The sequence below is a fragment of the Lasioglossum baleicum genome, chromosome 7 (genome assembly GCF_051020765.1).
Source record: "Lasioglossum baleicum chromosome 7, iyLasBale1, whole genome shotgun sequence".
In the NCBI taxonomy this organism is placed as follows: domain Eukaryota; kingdom Metazoa; phylum Arthropoda; class Insecta; order Hymenoptera; family Halictidae; genus Lasioglossum; species Lasioglossum baleicum.
In genome coordinates, this window is record NC_134935.1 from 5,844,210 (window position 1) to 5,862,272 (window position 18,063).

The 18,063-nt window shown below is 42.9% G+C and overlaps 2 protein-coding genes across 3 annotated transcripts in view; one reads left to right on the plus strand and one right to left on the minus strand.

The window, feature by feature from the left end:
• Nucleotides 1-30: 30 nt before the first annotated feature.
• The window catches only part of LOC143210198 (mediator of RNA polymerase II transcription subunit 20-like), a 153,860-nt gene continuing 135,827 nt past the window's right edge, over nucleotides 31-18,063 (plus strand). The window contains exons 1-2 of the mRNA XM_076426844.1: nucleotides 31-189; nucleotides 476-618. Coding sequence (XP_076282959.1) covers nucleotides 176-189; nucleotides 476-618 — 157 coding nt within the window. The 5' untranslated portion in view covers nucleotides 31-175. The remainder of the gene's footprint in view (nucleotides 190-475; nucleotides 619-18,063) is intronic.
• Nucleotides 9,234-18,063, minus strand: part of LOC143210193 (facilitated trehalose transporter Tret1-2 homolog) — a 129,455-nt gene continuing 120,625 nt past the window's right edge. For both annotated transcript variants that reach the window (XM_076426833.1, XM_076426834.1), the window contains 6 exons: nucleotides 13,877-14,010; nucleotides 12,152-12,398; nucleotides 11,388-11,672; nucleotides 11,040-11,292; nucleotides 10,190-10,530; nucleotides 9,234-9,380 (listed from right to left, as the gene is read on the minus strand). In XM_076426833.1, coding sequence (XP_076282948.1) covers nucleotides 9,243-9,380; nucleotides 10,190-10,530; nucleotides 11,040-11,292; nucleotides 11,388-11,672; nucleotides 12,152-12,398; nucleotides 13,877-14,010 — 1,398 coding nt within the window. In that variant the 3' untranslated portion in view covers nucleotides 9,234-9,242. The remainder of the gene's footprint in view (nucleotides 9,381-10,189; nucleotides 10,531-11,039; nucleotides 11,293-11,387; nucleotides 11,673-12,151; nucleotides 12,399-13,876; nucleotides 14,011-18,063) is intronic.

The following is an 18,063-nucleotide window of genomic DNA, read 5'->3' on the forward strand; positions in this document are numbered from 1 at the left end:
ATTTCAGATCGTAACTTTCCCCACACCCCACATCACTGCTGCCATCTATCGATAGTCTACACAGCTGCGTAACAACACCGGGAATCAATTTAAGTTACGCGCGTTTTCATGTTTGACAAGTGTTGTATCGTGTTGCTTCTGTGCGTCCCGGTGTGTAGGAAACCTCCTACTAAAAATGGGTGTCACCGTGTAAGTAACATAATAAACCATGCTACTTTACATATCCATCAATATTTACAATTTACCAAATAGTTAAAGACCACTTTCACGTACTTATCGCGGCCCACGTATTTCTCGATACTTGTAGGTTATGTTGCGCGATTAGCACATGCTACGACAGAAAGAATATTCTACAACGTTTCTATTCTCTTGCTTTGATGTTTGTTGTACAATCCGATTATTCTCGACGATCGAATCCACGTAAATTCAACAGAAACTAACTACTGTTTTTAACCGGCATTTTGTGGCACGTTAGGTTGCAACAGTACCCGATGATCGAGAATAGAACCGGCCCGCAGACGATTGAATTCCTGACGAAAAGAGTGGTCGCTCTGGGAGCGGTGCAAACTGGTCAATTTTTGGTGGATTGCGAAACATACGTATCCGTACCGCAGCTCGGTGAGTGATTTTTAAATTTTCAAATTGAATATTCAGAATGCTCCGTTCCGTGCCGCGTAGTACGCCCTCTCGAGTACAGATGGCCGCCATTGTACGTCGTGGAAGGAAAATCAACGGAAATAGGAAAAATCTGAAACGTATTTTACCGCAAGAAATGCCGTGTTTACTCTGACACAAAATTGTCAAATATCTCGTAAAGTATTGATATTTCGATGAGCATGGGTTAGTACTTTTAGACTAGCTAAATTATAATCAAAAAGATTGGGTTGCATTAAAGAATAAAGTGCAAATGCACCTGGCGAGGGCACCGGTGCATGAATCTACATTACAAATGACATAGGAAGTTAGGAAGTATTGACATACGATTTTTTCCTCCATCATTTTTTTACATCAGTAAGCAAAAAGGAAGTGCCGAATTTAGGCCATATCCACACTGTTCGAAATTTCTGTAACGCCACCATGTCTTTTTATATACATACTATCATTATTATTAATTAGTTAAACAAAGGGACGATGAAGGGAGCTTCGTAGAAATTTCTTGCAGTGTATATTATATCAGAATAGATGTATTATTAGAAGAAAATCATTGAAATTTATTGAAAAATTTGAAATTCCAAATCTCTGATGTCCGTCGAGGTTCTAGGCGAATAGGTGTCGGGTGGTGGTGAATAAGAAAACCGTGTGTTGTTAGACGATTATATCTGCTTTCTTTTGGCATTTATGTAGGTGTATATGGATCACTATACAAACACGCAATAGTTTGGTTCCGCCGAAGGTCGTTCAGCGATAGCGTGTGTTCGGTATATTCGTTCATTACGTTCTAAAGAGGTACAAACGCAGACGCTAACCAAGTTTATGACTTAAGTACATACGTTTTCTTTTTTTTTTTTAACGCGTAACACAAATACACACGGGGCGCGTACACCGTTTGGACCGGAAGATGCGCGCCTCGCTTTCAAAATACGAATCTCGCGCCACCGTTTAGGCAGGATTGTTTCGTTTGTGCTATTCGTATCTCTTCGATCGACTTTCATTCGACGGTTGACAAAACAAGTATCGGCCTCGTCTACTTTCGATAGATGAACAGCTAAGCAACTCGAGTTCTCTCATTTTCGATGATCGATATACATACGTACAGTAGATCGGCGCGCAGCTAGATTTAAGGTAAATCGAAGGGGATTAACGTCCGTATACAGGTGACAAGGAGAAGCGTAATTTCAATCCGAGAAAATTCATTCTTCTGTTTTCTGCTTTTGCTATCGTTCAGAATTCACATACGATTGGAGACAACGGTAGATAAATACCTATATTTTTCGAACAGTGGTCATTCAGGGGAACGCTCGACTGCCATGACCGCTAGCAATAAAATATTTTAATTCGTTATGGTCGATATATGTTTATCTAGCAATCGTAAACGTAGAACAAAACTCTGAAATGATTTTTAACAATTTACACAATTAATTGTAAGTTCCTCGTTTAGCTGTTCGATAGTTTTCGTACACAGCGACAATTGATTAATTTGATTTAGTTGGTTGATCATAATCGAATTTCTGCCAGCGGCGTGTCAACCACCGCGTTGTCGTTTGAATTTCGCGCGTCACCGACAGCGCACAAATTTAAATCGGTTTCACTTTGTAAAGGTATAAACAAACTACACCTAAGCGTCATTACAAAAATATTAAATCTAGCAAGCGAAGCTAGGCGCGACCCGTTTAGGCTAGGTCAAATATGTATTCATATATATATTTAGTATAGTAGTACTATTGTAACCTTAACGTACGCAGCTTTTGGAAAATACGATCTCGGAATATTCTCTTCTCGTTTAGCGTAACTACAATTTGAACATCCCTCTTCGGTGACGGCCAGCGCTTCCTTCGAGTGTGTGTCCCTTTATTGTCAATTAACTTGTAAATAGCTCGCGTTAATTTATTGTCGATAAATAGAAGACATATTTTTATATATATATATTTATATACTTATATAGCCTACTCGACAGGCCGTGGCGATTTTAATGCCCGGATGCGTTGCCGTACTCTCTCGGTACAATGATCGAACCAGATTCTTGTACGAAATCGTGAAATTATTCTTTTCATTTTTATCAAGTTTCTAAATACCTTCTCGTACGCATACGAATTTGTCGGATTTTTTCGGCGACATCTATTTCCCTTGGGAAGATCAATCCGACCACGCACACCTACAAGCGATTCTCCAACATTCCTATCTCGGCTCATATACACAGACGTTCGCGCGCACATAGTATACAGGATAATACAAACACAGAGAGCGATGATGCGGGCCACGGAACACTCTTCCCGATTTTTCAAATTTCTAAATGGACTATCGATCTGCCAATGTCTGAAGAAATTTCGTTCGTTGCACACATTCTAAGTTTTGTCGATTTTAAGCGTTTCTTCGATTTGAAAACCAACTTTTTCGATCAATCTTCTACCTATTGTCTCTAATAATCGTTAAGCAAACGAATCTTTCTTTTTAAATCAATCTTCTACCTATTGTCTCCAATAATCTTTAAGCAAACGAATCTTTCTTTTTAAATCAATCTTCTACCTATTGTCTCTAATAATCTCTAAGCAAACGAATCTTTCTTTTTAAATCAATCGTCTACCTATTGTCTCTAATAATCTTTAAGTAAACGAATCTTACTGTTTAAATCAATCTTTTACCTACTGTCTCCTTATAATCTCTAAGCAAACGAATCTTTATGAAACATAACTGCAGAGAAAGTTATATACTTCCTCTCCCTTTAAACAGTTCCAAACAAATTCGATATGTAAACAAAATGAAACACGTCGAATTGCACTTTTTCGTGTACAACGAAGAAGGAATGTTCTTCATCGATCCTCGATCCTCGATCCTCGGCGAAACAATAGCCCTACCACGGCCTGCATCAAACGACTTCTCGATCAGTCGCGCAACTACGCGTGCAGCAATGAGAATCATCGTGTCTGATTTTCGACTGGTCTAACCGCTACACCTATTGATTACAATAAATTCTTCAATTCACGAGAGTGCACAGTGCAGATTTTCCTTGTTACCTCGCTGCTTCTCTTAAACTACTTATAGTCGAAAGAAGGATGTCGTCCGATATTAATTAGGGGAGAAAAAGGGGGTTGTTTCCGCTACTTAGAATAGAAGAGGCGCTAATTTTTCTTGGGAAGAATACTATGTATATAACGTACGATTTTCGCTTCAGTACGGCTAAAGAGAAACGAGATAGTTGTGTGTTACGATGGTCAAAGAATGTGTTTTTCTGTACAATTGTATATATGTATATAGAACCCCGGAGTACATTTTTTCTTTTCGCTTATTTTTTCCTTTTCGTCTCGTTCCATTATTCTACGTGCACTCGTTTCACGAGCATTGCACCTGCGCTAATTTATTCGTAAAACTTATTCCCTCTTTCGCACACGTTGTTTCTCTCCCTTGTCCTCTCATTCAACACTACGTCCAAGCCCTTGAGCATTATAAGATTCATTTAGATAGATATGAGATTCGAAGGTGCCGCTCTTCTTTGCGTTTCGTAAGACAGCGAGAAAGCCTAACGACTAATACGGGACGATATGTTTTATTGGGGACTCCTCGCAGTCGTATTCGCGATCGAGGAACACGAATCGAGCGTGGGGAGGATTATTGTTTTATTTTTCTTATTCTTTTGTTGTCGGTATCAGAGGCTATCGGAAAGACGAAGAGGTCTTGTCACGGGGGTTTAAGTACACGCTGCTGTACAAGAGAGCCAGCACTCTTCGTTAGAATATCGGATATGGCAGGGATATGACTCACGGATGTAAACGATTACAGGTGTAAGAAGAAGTTCATACCGATAGACTGCACGGAAAAAAATATTATTAATCGCAGATCTCGAGTCGATCGCGCGGGAGAACTACTGTATGTTTTATACTGATATGCTCAGGTCAACGTCCATGATCTCGGCCGATGATTTCGGGTCCATAAACAATGAATATGTTCGGAATGGAGAAACAGTTGAACTAGTCGAATCGATTTTTTCCGTTTTACAGCCCCATCGCTACGAAACAAGCATAAGTCCGTGAAAAATATTTTCATCCGTGGAGACTAGGCGCTCGATCACAGATGCAGACCGTCGTCTCTGCAGACTCGACGCTTCTACAAACTATATAAAAATACAAAATACAAATGCCGTTGTTTTTCTTGTTGTTTGTTCGCTCCTAAGAGACACGAAGTCCTCTCTCAAACTCGAGATTGGATCGTATCATTGCACGAATCGCTTTTACTCTACAATAGTCTAGAAAGTGTCTAGACGAATGCATGTTCCGACGTAAAAAATCGCGCGATCGTCGACGACAGCCGCTGCTCGGACGTCCCATGTACAGGGTGACTCGAAAATCTGTGTATAAATTTTGTTGAGGTTAATTCAAGATGATGTTACACGTTTTTAACAAAATTATCTGCGCTTGTTTCACTGTTGAACCGGTACAAAAATTAATTGTGTTCATAGAATCATACAGAGCTGACTACAGCTAAGGAGCCAGCAGTTTCCACGTTAATGTAACACTAGCACTCGTTCTGTCACGGAAAGAATGCGATCACAATCTTCTCTCTTTGAGCAGCGCTGTTACTATGCTTTTTAGCCTTCGGTAATCGTATCTCGCACTTATCTTGAGGCAACCTGTACATTCTGAGGTCTACAACGGGGCTGCCGACGACGTTACAGAATGTCGATCCCATGGTAAGCCGTTGTTTCCGAATTTCGATCTCCACGAGTTTGGCAAACGGTTAATAAGTCCTATTGTCGTACAGTTTGTTTCACGCACGGTAACCGCGTGTCCATACACACATTCGTACAGCGAGCACCGAAAATATTCAAACAATATTGCACGTAATCTTGTTAACGTTGTTTTACACCTGCCGCATGGAAATTTCAAAAAATTTCGAGAGAACCATTTTTGGAGGAGCATTAACAAATTGTTGAAAGAAATGCAGTGAACGGGTTCCCGGTTCATTACGCAAGGGTTGAAGACAAAAAAAGTGAATTTTCCTCTTCTAAAGATATGTCACTTCAAATTACGTTCATATTGTCACTGTAAATTACAACTACGAAACCTTTGAATACTTTCGCGGCTCTCCAGGCGCACACAACGCACAGTAGCAATCGATTTACATAATAGTTACGTAGTATGAAAGATAGTACACGTACGTATGTTCATAATATCTACAGTTAATATTGTCGTTATTAAGTCAATGGCCCCCCGCGCTAAATCCTTAGAACGAGGCCCGAGTGTGTAAACCCTCAGCCCGTCGGAAAATATTCCTCTCTAATTCCTCCGTTCTACGTTCGCCATCGTCTGTGGGACCGTACCACGTCCCTACGGTCTACATTGCACACAGTTGCATTCGCGGGATCGATGAAAAACTAACGTACCCGTTCCCTTTAACCGGTCGTTCTATACAGTCCGCGTTTCAATAGAAAATAGACGTATTCTTCGCTGTTAGCTACACGTTACTACGCTAAAAAGTGCCATTATCTTCCCATCGATTCACCGCGATCGCGTTAAATACGAGTACATATATCGACCCGCAAGCCGCGAGAAAATCGGCCGTTTTCCTAGCCTCGATGTCCTCGTGCTCGACGGTTAGAGAAACTATACTAGAGAGGAGGTTCGACGGATCAATCGTTACGCTTGAAAGAACGAGAGTACGGTTCTCATGGAAGAAGCAACGTTTCCCTCGAACGCTACAACCCTCTCTACGAGTCTTCCCTCTTTTTCTCTCTCTTTATTTTGTGTATTGTCGGGTGTCGAGATCGAAGCACGTGCCGCATCGCAAACCTGCATCGCAAACACGCCAAGAGAAATGCCGACGATCATCGACCGATCAGTCTATCGAGCCTATTTCTAAGTGTTTTACGACTACCTACTTGCTGTCCCCCCCTCCCCCTCGTTCTCGTGTATGTACAATGGTGCACCGATACCGGTGGCACCCAGAAGTTGTTCGTGCTCTCTGAGAAGGCACGTTGCACGGAAGAGCGTTCTTTTTTAGTCCCGACAAGAAGGGTCCTTCGAGCGCGGATGCACAAGGCGTACCGTAACCGGTCACACGACCACAGGTTCGTCGGAAACGTGAAATAAAGTCTCGTCATTAGACAGCGAATTTAATGCATTTACGACAAGAATGAGTCGGTGTCATTTCAAACAGTAAAAACGTTAGAAGATTTATTATATTATTGTCAATGTATTGAACATATTACGAAAGAAAATAATTTTCTATTTTACTCCGGATTGTGTGTTGCAGTTGAGATAAACAATTTTTATTTTGCATGAAGGGGTCCGCTGTCTACTCATCATTTTACGCCCAGCACTTTGCTAACTACCCACTGGACACGGTTCTCGTGCAGAATGTGTCAAACTAACAAAACTTGACGCTGTTATTGTTGTCCAGTCGAAGAACTCCCAATTTGCATTCGATAGTGAAAATTGTTGCCGTCACTGATGAATTTCCGAAGAGGAAAAGAAAATGCGTATTCCCTACATCTCGATTATGAGACAATAGAATTTTATTTCGACTTATTGAAGAACGCGATGTTGTAACTGAATGGAAAAATGTTTCAACGACGAAGAATATTATCTCGATTAACATATCCAAATTATACGTGTATCATGTCGAACACAAGAATGGACCTTCTGTTATATCACCCTTATTCGGTCAGCAAATAGCTAGGTGTGTTCTGTTCAATCTGGACTTTCTTGAAAATGAGAACCAAAACGAAAAACGTCTATCGATCATCGTTTTCGGTACACCTTGCGCGTATAGAATCCGCAGGGGTTCGTTCCGACGGTCGGGTGACGAAAAATAACGGTAGCTGTACGCTAATTCAATGTAACAATGCGTGTCTTGGTCAAAATACACCGGCTCGACGTTCTCAAGGCAAATATACGAAGACGATCGCTAATACAAAATCGCGTGGTTCAGTCGAGTACCTTCTAAAAAGGAGAGATCTTTGCCCGTCGTCGGCGCGACGAGCAACGGATGAGCAGAGAAACTGGTCAGACAGAAAACGAACGTCGATCTTGTCACTGCACGCTTACCTTCTATCTAGACGCTAATGCATAGGTATCAGAAATTGTACACTTTTTTGATTACGAGCCTTTAGAATGCCGCTTCGAATAATAATCCTGAAACTATTCCGACCGATCAATTACTCGGTTGTTCGATTACCGAACCGGTCCCCGGATCGATCGCGAAGGAACTTAGCAACCTAAAGTCACCGCTAATGAGATCTTCTCTCGGCAGAAAATCAAGACTGATTCCATATCTCCCTTCTTTTTTTCACCTCGACACAGCAAACAAACGATAGCAGAATCGAGCGAAATTCCAAAAAGGAGATTCTCGAGGAAATCTGTAACTACTGTGGTCACGAGACTCGATATACCCATTCAACAGACCCGAATATTAATCACAAGCATCGGAAGAACGAGGCTTCGGTGGATCGGGCCGCCGATCAGGATCAACGTCCTCGTTAGCCCTGGTACCGTAACAATCCGATCGTTGGATAAAGAGCTTCCCGGCCGGTCATCGATCCTGTCACCCGCCCTCGTGCATCACAAGTAACAAGTTTTATAATAAATGAACGCGACAGTGTCCTTGCCGAATGTCCGACACTCTCTTTCGTAGTGCACCTGTCCAGGCTCGTACCTCCCACCCGGGGAATACTTGTCCAGCCTCGAGAGGCTCCTGTACAGTCTCAGATATTCATCTTCGAGTTGATCCTCGCGGTGAAGTCTTCGACGTCGATAACCATCCTCTATGCTATCGTCTCTCCACGCTCTATCATTCGATAGGAAAGAGGGCATACCTTGATGATCCCGGATCCCGTCTTCCAGCTCCAAGTCAGAGAGATCCTGGAGGCTCTTCGGATAGCCGCGACGGAATTCTAGGAAGCCCGGTTGATCCCTGAAGTTGATAGTTCTGCTGCGTCTAGGCAGCGTGGAGCTGTAGAGTCGTTCGCCCCTGCTGTGACTAATGCCGTTCCTTAGAATCGGCTTGGAGCCGTTTAAATCGCTCGGACCGGCAGCCCAGGTGTCCAGATCCTGGTAGGTGTCCGTCAGCTCGTGTCTTCTTGGTCGTCTCGGCTGCGCCTCTGCGTTACGATCCACGTAATTCGCGTCGTCGCTTCTCACTTGGGGGTACACGTTCTTCGGGTACACGGATCTGTCTCGGTGATTCCTCTCGGGCCGACCGTAGCGATGACGATTCGCCTCGCGGCCGTTCCCTCTGTCCTCCAACCGATCCGGCAACCGATAGTCGGTCCTGATAACGTTGCCGTTGCTTCTGTGCGCGGCTGTTAAGTTGCTTTCATCGGTGGACCGGCGACCCGTGAACAAACCTCGCGAATGCATGAAGTTCCCCACGTTCCTGCCGATCCTGTTCGTCTTTTCGGCGAAGATGTTGCAGTAGTCTGACAGTTTGCGACCGCTTCGGCCCGGCGTCTGATAGGAAGCTGGCTGCGAGTCTCTAGCCGCTCCTCCATTGTACAGATCCCGTGGATCATGTTCGTTCGGGTAGGCTCCGCTTGGCAGGGGCTTGTTCGCCTTCTCCAGATTTGACAGGCCGCCTGTCAGCGAGGCCTTATACTACCGAGCCTGCGCATAGTCCGGGTTCATCTCGTCCAGCTGTTTGCCTTTCGTTTCCGGAACGCAGCAGACCACGAAGCACAACCCGCACACCGCCACCGCTGCGTAGAACCAGAAGGCGCCGTGCAGACCCAACGTCTGTAACGTGTTACTAGCGTTAGCTGGATTATAGCCGGTTGGATTATAAAATAGAATGAGATATTAGGGTATCCACCGCGGATTAGATAGCCGCGACTCCGATACCTAAATAGATGTCACGCGGAGCTGACTTGTGACCATGCTGTTTGCTATTCGAACACGGTTTTATGAGATTGCTAGGTAAACGCCCCGGGGTACTTAATTGGGAATTACGAGAGAAACATCCGAACTGGTTATTTAGTTAGTACGCGGGAAAGCTAGGAGGTTTCTGATGGAGATTATCACTCGCGCCGCCTACCGACGCGACGTGTAGTTTTGTTCGCTTCGTGCTGTTAGGGTTTCGCTTACAAGGCACTTGTTGCTGGCGCTTTTTACGTTCGCCAATATTGCCGCTAACATTACGCTATTCGAGATAGAGCATAGCTTTTTTTCTGGCGTGTGAGCGGAAGAAATTTTATTAAAACAGTTTGGTATAGTAGTAATCATCAATTTAAGAAACTCTGCTATAGTTTATCGTTCTTTCCGACTGATATTTACACTGGAACTGTCAAGAAAATGTATTACGGCAAGGGTTACAATTGCATTTTTCGGAAACTACACACAAGAATGAAAAATCTGTACATGTTCGTGTTCAGAGCTCGCGAAGATTCATCAAGAGGGTTTAGTGAAAGTTTTCTGGAAGTTGCAAAGCCGAGAGAAAAGTAAAAATGAAAAGTTCGAATGCCGAGTATCGGGAGGAAACAGTAGCCAATCAAGTGTCGATCCCCAGAATCGTGTCCGTCCATCTGGCAGCGATTAAAGCATCTCACCTGCTGAAAATCCATGAAGAGTTTAATCCCGACGAACGCGCAGAAGTAGCTGAAGCTTGTGCTGATACTCGAGCCGAGGCCGCGATACTCCAGGGGAAAGAGCTCGCCAATCAATAACCACGAAATTGGCGATATGCCCAGAGCCAGAGCAGTCGTGAAGACGAGCACGCAGAGCAACGGTATCCAGTCATGTTGACCGACCACCGCGGTGTCTGGATACCCTAGATTCTGCGTCTGGGTCATGTAGTACGCGTAACTGCCGAAACCAGCCAATGCCAACGACATGAACACCGTGCTGGCTATCAATAACGGTAGCCTACCCACGATGTCGATCAGAAATCCTGTTCAACAAAATCACAATTATTCTGCCGCTCCAAAGCTACAGATGGGATCGAGCTTGTTAAACGTACACAAGTTAGGGTAATAATTCTTGTAGGGTACACCGAGGCTAAAAGGTAGTGTACCTACTTGTGTTCGAGAAAATGTGAGAGATGCTGTTGAACATAATTGAGCCTTGCTCAAATGAACTCTAGAACTTAATGAAGTGTCTTATGATTCAAAAGATTTAAAGACATCAGCATATCGGCCGAAGAAACTTTTATTTCGCTCTTCTGATCATTGGAAAATAATAGTGTAAAAGTTTATAAAGGAACGGATGTGTCAACGAAAACTAATAGCTCTTTTAGTGTATTTTTCTTACAAAAAGTCTCGAATTGCGATTTTGATAAAACAAGGCAAGGTAATGCTCTGAAACCACGAAGTCAAGCGTTACTGCCGAAGTTGACTCGGATTCAGGGGGTAAATATTGAGCTCGATCCCACTGAAGATTACTTAATCATCATTCGGTTACCTGACAACAAAGAGGCCAGCAACTGCACGAAGCCAATGGCGATGGTCGCTCCGTGAGGGTTCATTCCGCCCAGAGTCTGCCGGAAAATGATCACCGCGTAATAATTGAACGCGTTTGCTCCGGAGAACCGTTGGAAGAACATCAGCCCGCACGTGATGGCGATCGGCTTGTACAGCCTAGGCGTGAACATGCTGTTCCTGAACGTGAGTTCGTACTGTTTCGCTCGGGAGGCAAGGATGTTCGTCTTGATCACCTGTGTGGGCAAACGGAGTTGTTGTAGCTCTGTTATTAAATTTATAAATATATTCATTTTGAAATTGTGAAATAGTTTAGAGTATTGGACGCTACCTGCAGCTCGTGCCTTATGTCGACGTGATCGCCGCGCAGCCATTGCAGGCTATTCGCAGCCTCGCTGTCTTTTCCGTTGAGCACAAGATACGACGGCGTCTCCGGTATAAAGAGCGAACCCAGAAAGAGCATCGACGGCGCTACTGCCACTAACAGCGCGCTTTGACGCCAGTTCAGGTACTTTCCCGCTATGTACGACAATAACACGCCGACGTGACCGAGAACCTTCAGCATCGCCGACAGGCAGCCCCTGATACCCGGCATGGAGATCTCTGATATGTACACCTAGTAGAAGAAGACATTGCTCTGGGTGATTTAAATCATAGCTGGGGTTTGTCGGTTCTCCCACTCTTTACTTCCAAACTTTTTCCAAATTATAATCGACAAAATGAGTTAGCCATATTTAAAATCATAAGAGTAAAGGAGGAGTTTGAAGGGCCCCTCCGTGCCCACCCCTGCTCTAGGGTTACTGCGGGTTGCAGTAACCGTGCTTCGTAACCCGGGTTACGATTCGGGTGAGGCGTTGGTTAGGATTTCTGGGTACAGCTGAACTTTACAATAGATCCCCCCAACGCTTTTGGGGGTACCTACTATACGTAATTCCATTCGCTTCGGCATGCTGAATACGATTACGACTACCTAATAGCTAATGCCTATAAGTGTGCGCCTGTGACACACAGCATAGTAGTTAATTTAGAGAGTCGAGATTGACCTTTCGAATTCTACAATCATTCCCAGAAATAAGGAGCGAGAGACTGACATACCTGAGCGACCATGGTGATGACCGAACAGCAAAGTCCTCCGATGAAGCTGGTGACGTAGACCACTTCGACGCAGGGTGCGGCGCCCGTGAACACCCAGACTGCCGCCAAAGGCATCGAAGTGACACGCAATGCTAGTCGACGGCCTCTTCTCATTATCCAATCGCCGATCATAGCGCCGAACCATGCACCAAGCATCGATAAAGATGCGACCCACGAGGCTTCTTGTTGCGTCACGGAGAAAGCCGACCTACGACAAATGGCAATACGATTACGGATGGTTACGATGATGTCGCGTAATGTAATACCGTGACACCTAATCGTTCCCTAATACCAGGCCGGCTGCGCGAGCGAGCACAATCGATCGACCTGCGTACAATCGATCTTCGTAACCGGTTCAAGGATAGATTACAACGTTCGTTGTACTCCGTCGCGAATATGGGCTGCTACCCTCGTCCGCATGAGATTCAGGGCTTAATCGTCTCCCTCGATACAGATCTGCTTGATAATTGGGTTATCGGGGGGATCGATGGGACTACTAATTAATAATTTCGGAGCAATTAACTCTCGGACCTTGGGCTGAATTAGATCTGGAGACTAGAACCGGCAAGGGGTGCTCAAATATTAGCTTCTACCCTCATTCATAGTAACCCCTTGCGCACGAACGTTGTCCCATCAGATACGATTATTCTCAAACGATATCAAACAAATTTTCAACGAGAAAACAGCATCTTCCTCTTATTTTAAAAAATGGAAACGTTCCTAGCAAAGTCCTCCTCAACTGTGAAGGAAAATTCGTTTTCTCAGAATTTTCAATTTCTCAATTTCTGTATTTGCTTTGATCCTTCTGTTGTTTCTTTAAAAAATATTTTTCTATTGTACACGTATCGTCCGATCAAACGGCTCGACGATCTCAGACTAAATGTTAATTCGATCGGATGAGAAAAACGACAAGCCGCGGCTCGTAAATCTGGAGGTTACGTAAGGATTTAAGTGGCGAATATTACACGCAGGGTGTAACTAATGATCGCGCGGTTCAACTCCCGCTACTTTATGCTGCTTCCTTTATAGCGGACACGATAAACCGAACAGCTATCGCGGAGAAAGTGTGTGCGACGACATTTGAAAAGGAACGGAGTGTGACGTTAATGCGTTTGTTAAGTGAATTATCTAAGATATTCGCGGGCGCTTTATGGCGGGGTCGGGTCGACCCGGGAACCGGCAGAAATATCTTGCGGTATTTATTTAATTTGCTTATCTATACGACGGCGCTAATCGTTACCGGACACGACGCGTATGGCGCACAATTACTTACAAAGTTTCACTTTTCCTGATAGAGATACGGCTACGGCGCTACTGGTTGCTTTGTGCTAATTAAAAATCTACCGAATGCTAATCTTACTCGACTGCGAATTTTTCTGCACAGTTCTACGCATCAATTGTAGGAAATAGAAGCCGCTTATGAATCTAATTCTTTTTTCAATAATTTTAGAAGGTTGGATATGTTCAATGTATATAGGGAGTTCCACGCAACTGGAACAGGCTTTCTCTTCTAAACGGTTGGGAATAGAAGAAACTGGAAAAGGGATTTACGAGTATCAATGTATTGCTATCAACTTATTAAAATAATTAATGGGAGATACAAAGTTTTATTTGGTTAGGTTAGTATTTTGCATAAAAATCCGCTGTGTATTCATGATACAACTCGTTTGAGTGTTTTCTTCTTACCAGGTGTCGTTGTTCGTAGATTGGTAGAGATGAGGTGGTTGGTTGTCCAGGATAGAGTCCAAGGCTGGCGAGGTGTAACCCTTTGCCAGGCCCGAAGACAGTGTCCCCATCGACAGTGCCAGGGTAGCTAACACCTAAACAAAAATCAGAATCACGTAAAAAATCAGCAAGCTTTGCAGTTTAATTTTCAGATGACCGCATTAGAAATCCCATTAACATTGTTTTAAAAGTAAGCTCAATCGATGTAGTAAATAATTAAGTTTTTTAGAAGGGTAGAAGGAACACGGTTGCTGCAAGTTGATTTTATTCATTATAATATTTCAAATTGATGACGTTAAAGATATTGTTGTTTTTAATTCATAAGAGCTACAAGTTTACTTTTGAAAATTTCATTCTTAGTGTATTCATTTCTCGAAAGGAAAACGGCGCCACTAAATGGCTTCTAGAGGGGACACCTACGTGATCATTTGCCCTGCACATAATTCGCAGATTCCGTTTCAAATGAATTCAAGGATCTATCGAGGTTGCTCGTTCGTCGCGGGGAACCGCGAATTCGTTCACCGACGAATACAGGAACACCGTGGCCGGACAAATTGTCGGCTGGAAATTGAAAGCCGAGCACTCCCGACCGTTCGCTAGGAATACTAAACATTTCGCGTGCGCTTCTCCGCAACGATCGTTCCGAATCGCCACGTGCATCGAGCGCATACATTCCGCCGCGTGACAATGGTCGAGTGTTCCAGTTCCTCCAGGTCCGCCGAGACCACCGATTTTATGGTGCTGCAACCCGAAATTACGGTACCATGGAATTCCGAAGGAACGCGAGACGTTGTTGCATCCAGTCTCTTCCGCCATCGCGCGTCGCTGAGCCTTTTCAATCAGCGACGAGTAGTTCCGATATACCAGCCAGCTGAGATACATACTCCATTTTCCTCCCCCGCGAAACGCGCTTGATACAGTCTAACCCAACCAGAAGATCGACAGAAATAAAAAGTACTAGATAACGTGGCGTGCACGAGGGCCTTTATGTTCGCCGATATGCTTCAGTCGGCCTGTAAACACAGTCCTCGACGTTTCATGCGTTCGAAATACGAAATGTATCTTTTCGAAATCCATATTCGTATAAATAAACAATTTAATGATTTCGGCGCCACAGGTTTGATCAATTTCTTTTTTTTTCTAAAGGAAAGGATTAAAGCAATCAAGAAGTGAATTTCTTCATTCAGTTCAGAGATTTTGTTAAGTAAACTTCTATGTAAATTATGTGTGTTTTTAATAGCAATGTTTAGTAATTTTTTCATGTATCTATTTTGTATATTTAACCATTTATTATGAGTGAACATAGAAGTGGTAAGCAAATTGAAATTTTTGATTACATTGTTTCTGATAAATTTTGGTATTATATTGTGAGTTCTGCATTTTAAAAGAAATAATTTTCTGTTACATATCTTAGCTATAGAGCTTCTTGTGTTAGACCATTCCTTGAGAACCCTCGTGGTTTCAATTCCGAATAATCTTGACGTGGACGCATAGAAATTTTCGTTGTGTATAACTTTTTCGCCATTCGTGATGAATTTCCCTTTATGTCGATCGTAGATAGTGCAAATAAACAATTTAATGATTTCGGCGCCTCAGGTTCGAACACATATCCGTATGTTTTCGTCATCGATAGCTGTCCCAGACGGCTCTTAAAAAAAATTGGCCAATAAAAACTAAAGCGACGTATGTGTTGCTTATTCGCAAATTAATTGAAACCATGAAATATTAAAGAAAGTTAAAATTTTCATGCAAAATGAAAATGTACTACCTGAATTGCAACAACCTGCAGTGAAATAGAAATTTATTTTTTAACAAGTTTTACATAACAGTGTATTTAAATTTTTCTGTTTTAAATTACACCTATTCATTTTTGTCATAAATACGTAAAATCTGCTGACTATTGATGGAATAGTGTACATTGGTTCTTGGCTGTTGCCCCTAAATTCCGTAAGACCCAGATCGTCGGTATCAGGTTCCACAACACGCGTCTCCAGTGTCACGGGCCCAGAGTCTATCATACCGAACCTCTTAGGGTCCCGAGACCATCTACACTGGGCCTAATAAGTTGTTGGTCATCCGTCTCGCATTTCAGTAGCTCAGAATCGCAAGCATATCGGATGTCAGTGGCCCAGAGTTATTTACACTGGGTTTCGTAGGTCAACAGTCATCCTATCATATTTCACGGTCTTCAAGTTATCTCTATTGAGCTTCATAGGCCTCGGCACAGACGACTTACAGTGACTCGGTGTCCTATCGCGACGAACCAAATATTTTCTGCCCATTACCGCACAATGTACTCACTCTGATCCGCTATGCTCGTAATTTACGATTCGTCGGATGACGCAAAGGAATCTTCTAAGGGGGTCTTCTGGTCTGACGCGCCGTTTGGAAATTTTTGCAGAGGAATCGGACGACTGTTTTGTATTGGGCTTTTGCAAACATGCAGTGCCGTAACGGGGGTATGAAACGCCTGTGGCAAGTATCCAACTCGCGTCTCCCCGTAACCCAATAATGACAAAAAAATTAAAAATTTTAATGTAACAAGTGAAATTTTACTAAATGAAATATATTAAATAGTATTAACCTCATAAAAATGAGTTGCCTGTATATACACTAATGTATTTGTCAAGGTATTTGTATGAATAAATAATCTATAACCTAAATAAGAACAAATTTTTATTTGTATTCAATGACGACAAAATAAAACAAATACAAAACATAGGTATACGTTAAAATAACATAATAAAAACATAAAACAGTTCAGCATATTTTATAAAGTAATTTTTCTCGCTTTTTCATTTGCAAAAACATCTATTATATCGTCATAATTTAATGTTTTGGCAGCATCTTCTTCAATTGATATTATTAGACATGTTTGTTAATCGCTCTTGTCCAATAGAAGAACGAAGGTACGATTTTACAATTTTTAATTTGCTAAACGAACGTTTGCCGGAAGCTGTTATTACAGGCATTGTTATGAAAATCCTTAATTCTATGTCTAGATTTGGATACGTGTTTTGTAATGAGAGTTTGTAATTTTTTTGCAAGATTTGAAAAGCGTCCAAGCGACTCTCAACCGGGTCGGTATTCCTTGTTTTGCGCCCCGAACCCAGTTGCGCCCGTGGCGGGCGCCTCTTTCGTCACGCCCTCGTTACGGCACTGCATACATGTGTCCTATTATTTGGACTATAATAATATAATTTTTTAAGGTCGAAATCCTTAATATTACGACACTGAGGGAAATGCGAAAAATAAACGTTCCAAAATTGAAAATCTAAAAGACCCTTTTACACGCATAAATCGAGCGTCACTCCGAGCTTTCAGCTCGCGAATCGGAATCCGTGTTGCTCTATTATCTCTATCTAGCGGCTCGAAGGCTTACATCCGCGTCTCCCCAAGAAATAGAGATGACATCAACGACGGTAATATCCGTGTCGAGGTTTAGTTTTCCCGGCGAGTCCGTGAGAAACGTTTCCGAAACGCGAAAGTAGCTCGGAAGAATTATTTACGAGCTGTAATAAGCGGATAATGCAGGGTGTGTCTGTAATTATTGTGCAATTGGCGCGAACCGGCCGGGCCGTGGCCGGGGTCGTGTCGCATGAAATAAATTATCGCGCGGGATAAGTGCATTAATTCGACGCGAAAGAGAGCAAAATTGGTCGGTTATTGAATTATGGCCTGGTGGAAATTGAATTTTCGTTCGGTGCATTATTGGCCACGGTCTCCTAATGCGATTGTGATACGCTGGACGTGCCGTCGCGTCGTCGGGATATGTTTCCAACCGTGGATGTAACGGCCGGCTCTTTCTTTGACCGATAACTTTGTCCACCCGGAATATTACGGTCGTTTCTAATGATATCAATAAACGATCAGCTGTGCAAATTAATTCGTAGGCAATTATAAGACCGTAAAAATACGAGAATGATTGACAATTTTGTTTGCGTCGCCAACGAGAATACAAATTTATTCAGGTCAAAATATGTATTTTTGGTAGTTGAACGCATAGTCGCAGTACATTTATCCTAATAATTGTGAAAACCGTCAGGGAGCCAAAATAAAAAATCCACCGTAATGGAACCAACAGTTTTTTGCAAATATCTAAAAAGCTATTATCTGCATAGGAAAAAGTAACTTAAAACGTCGAGACT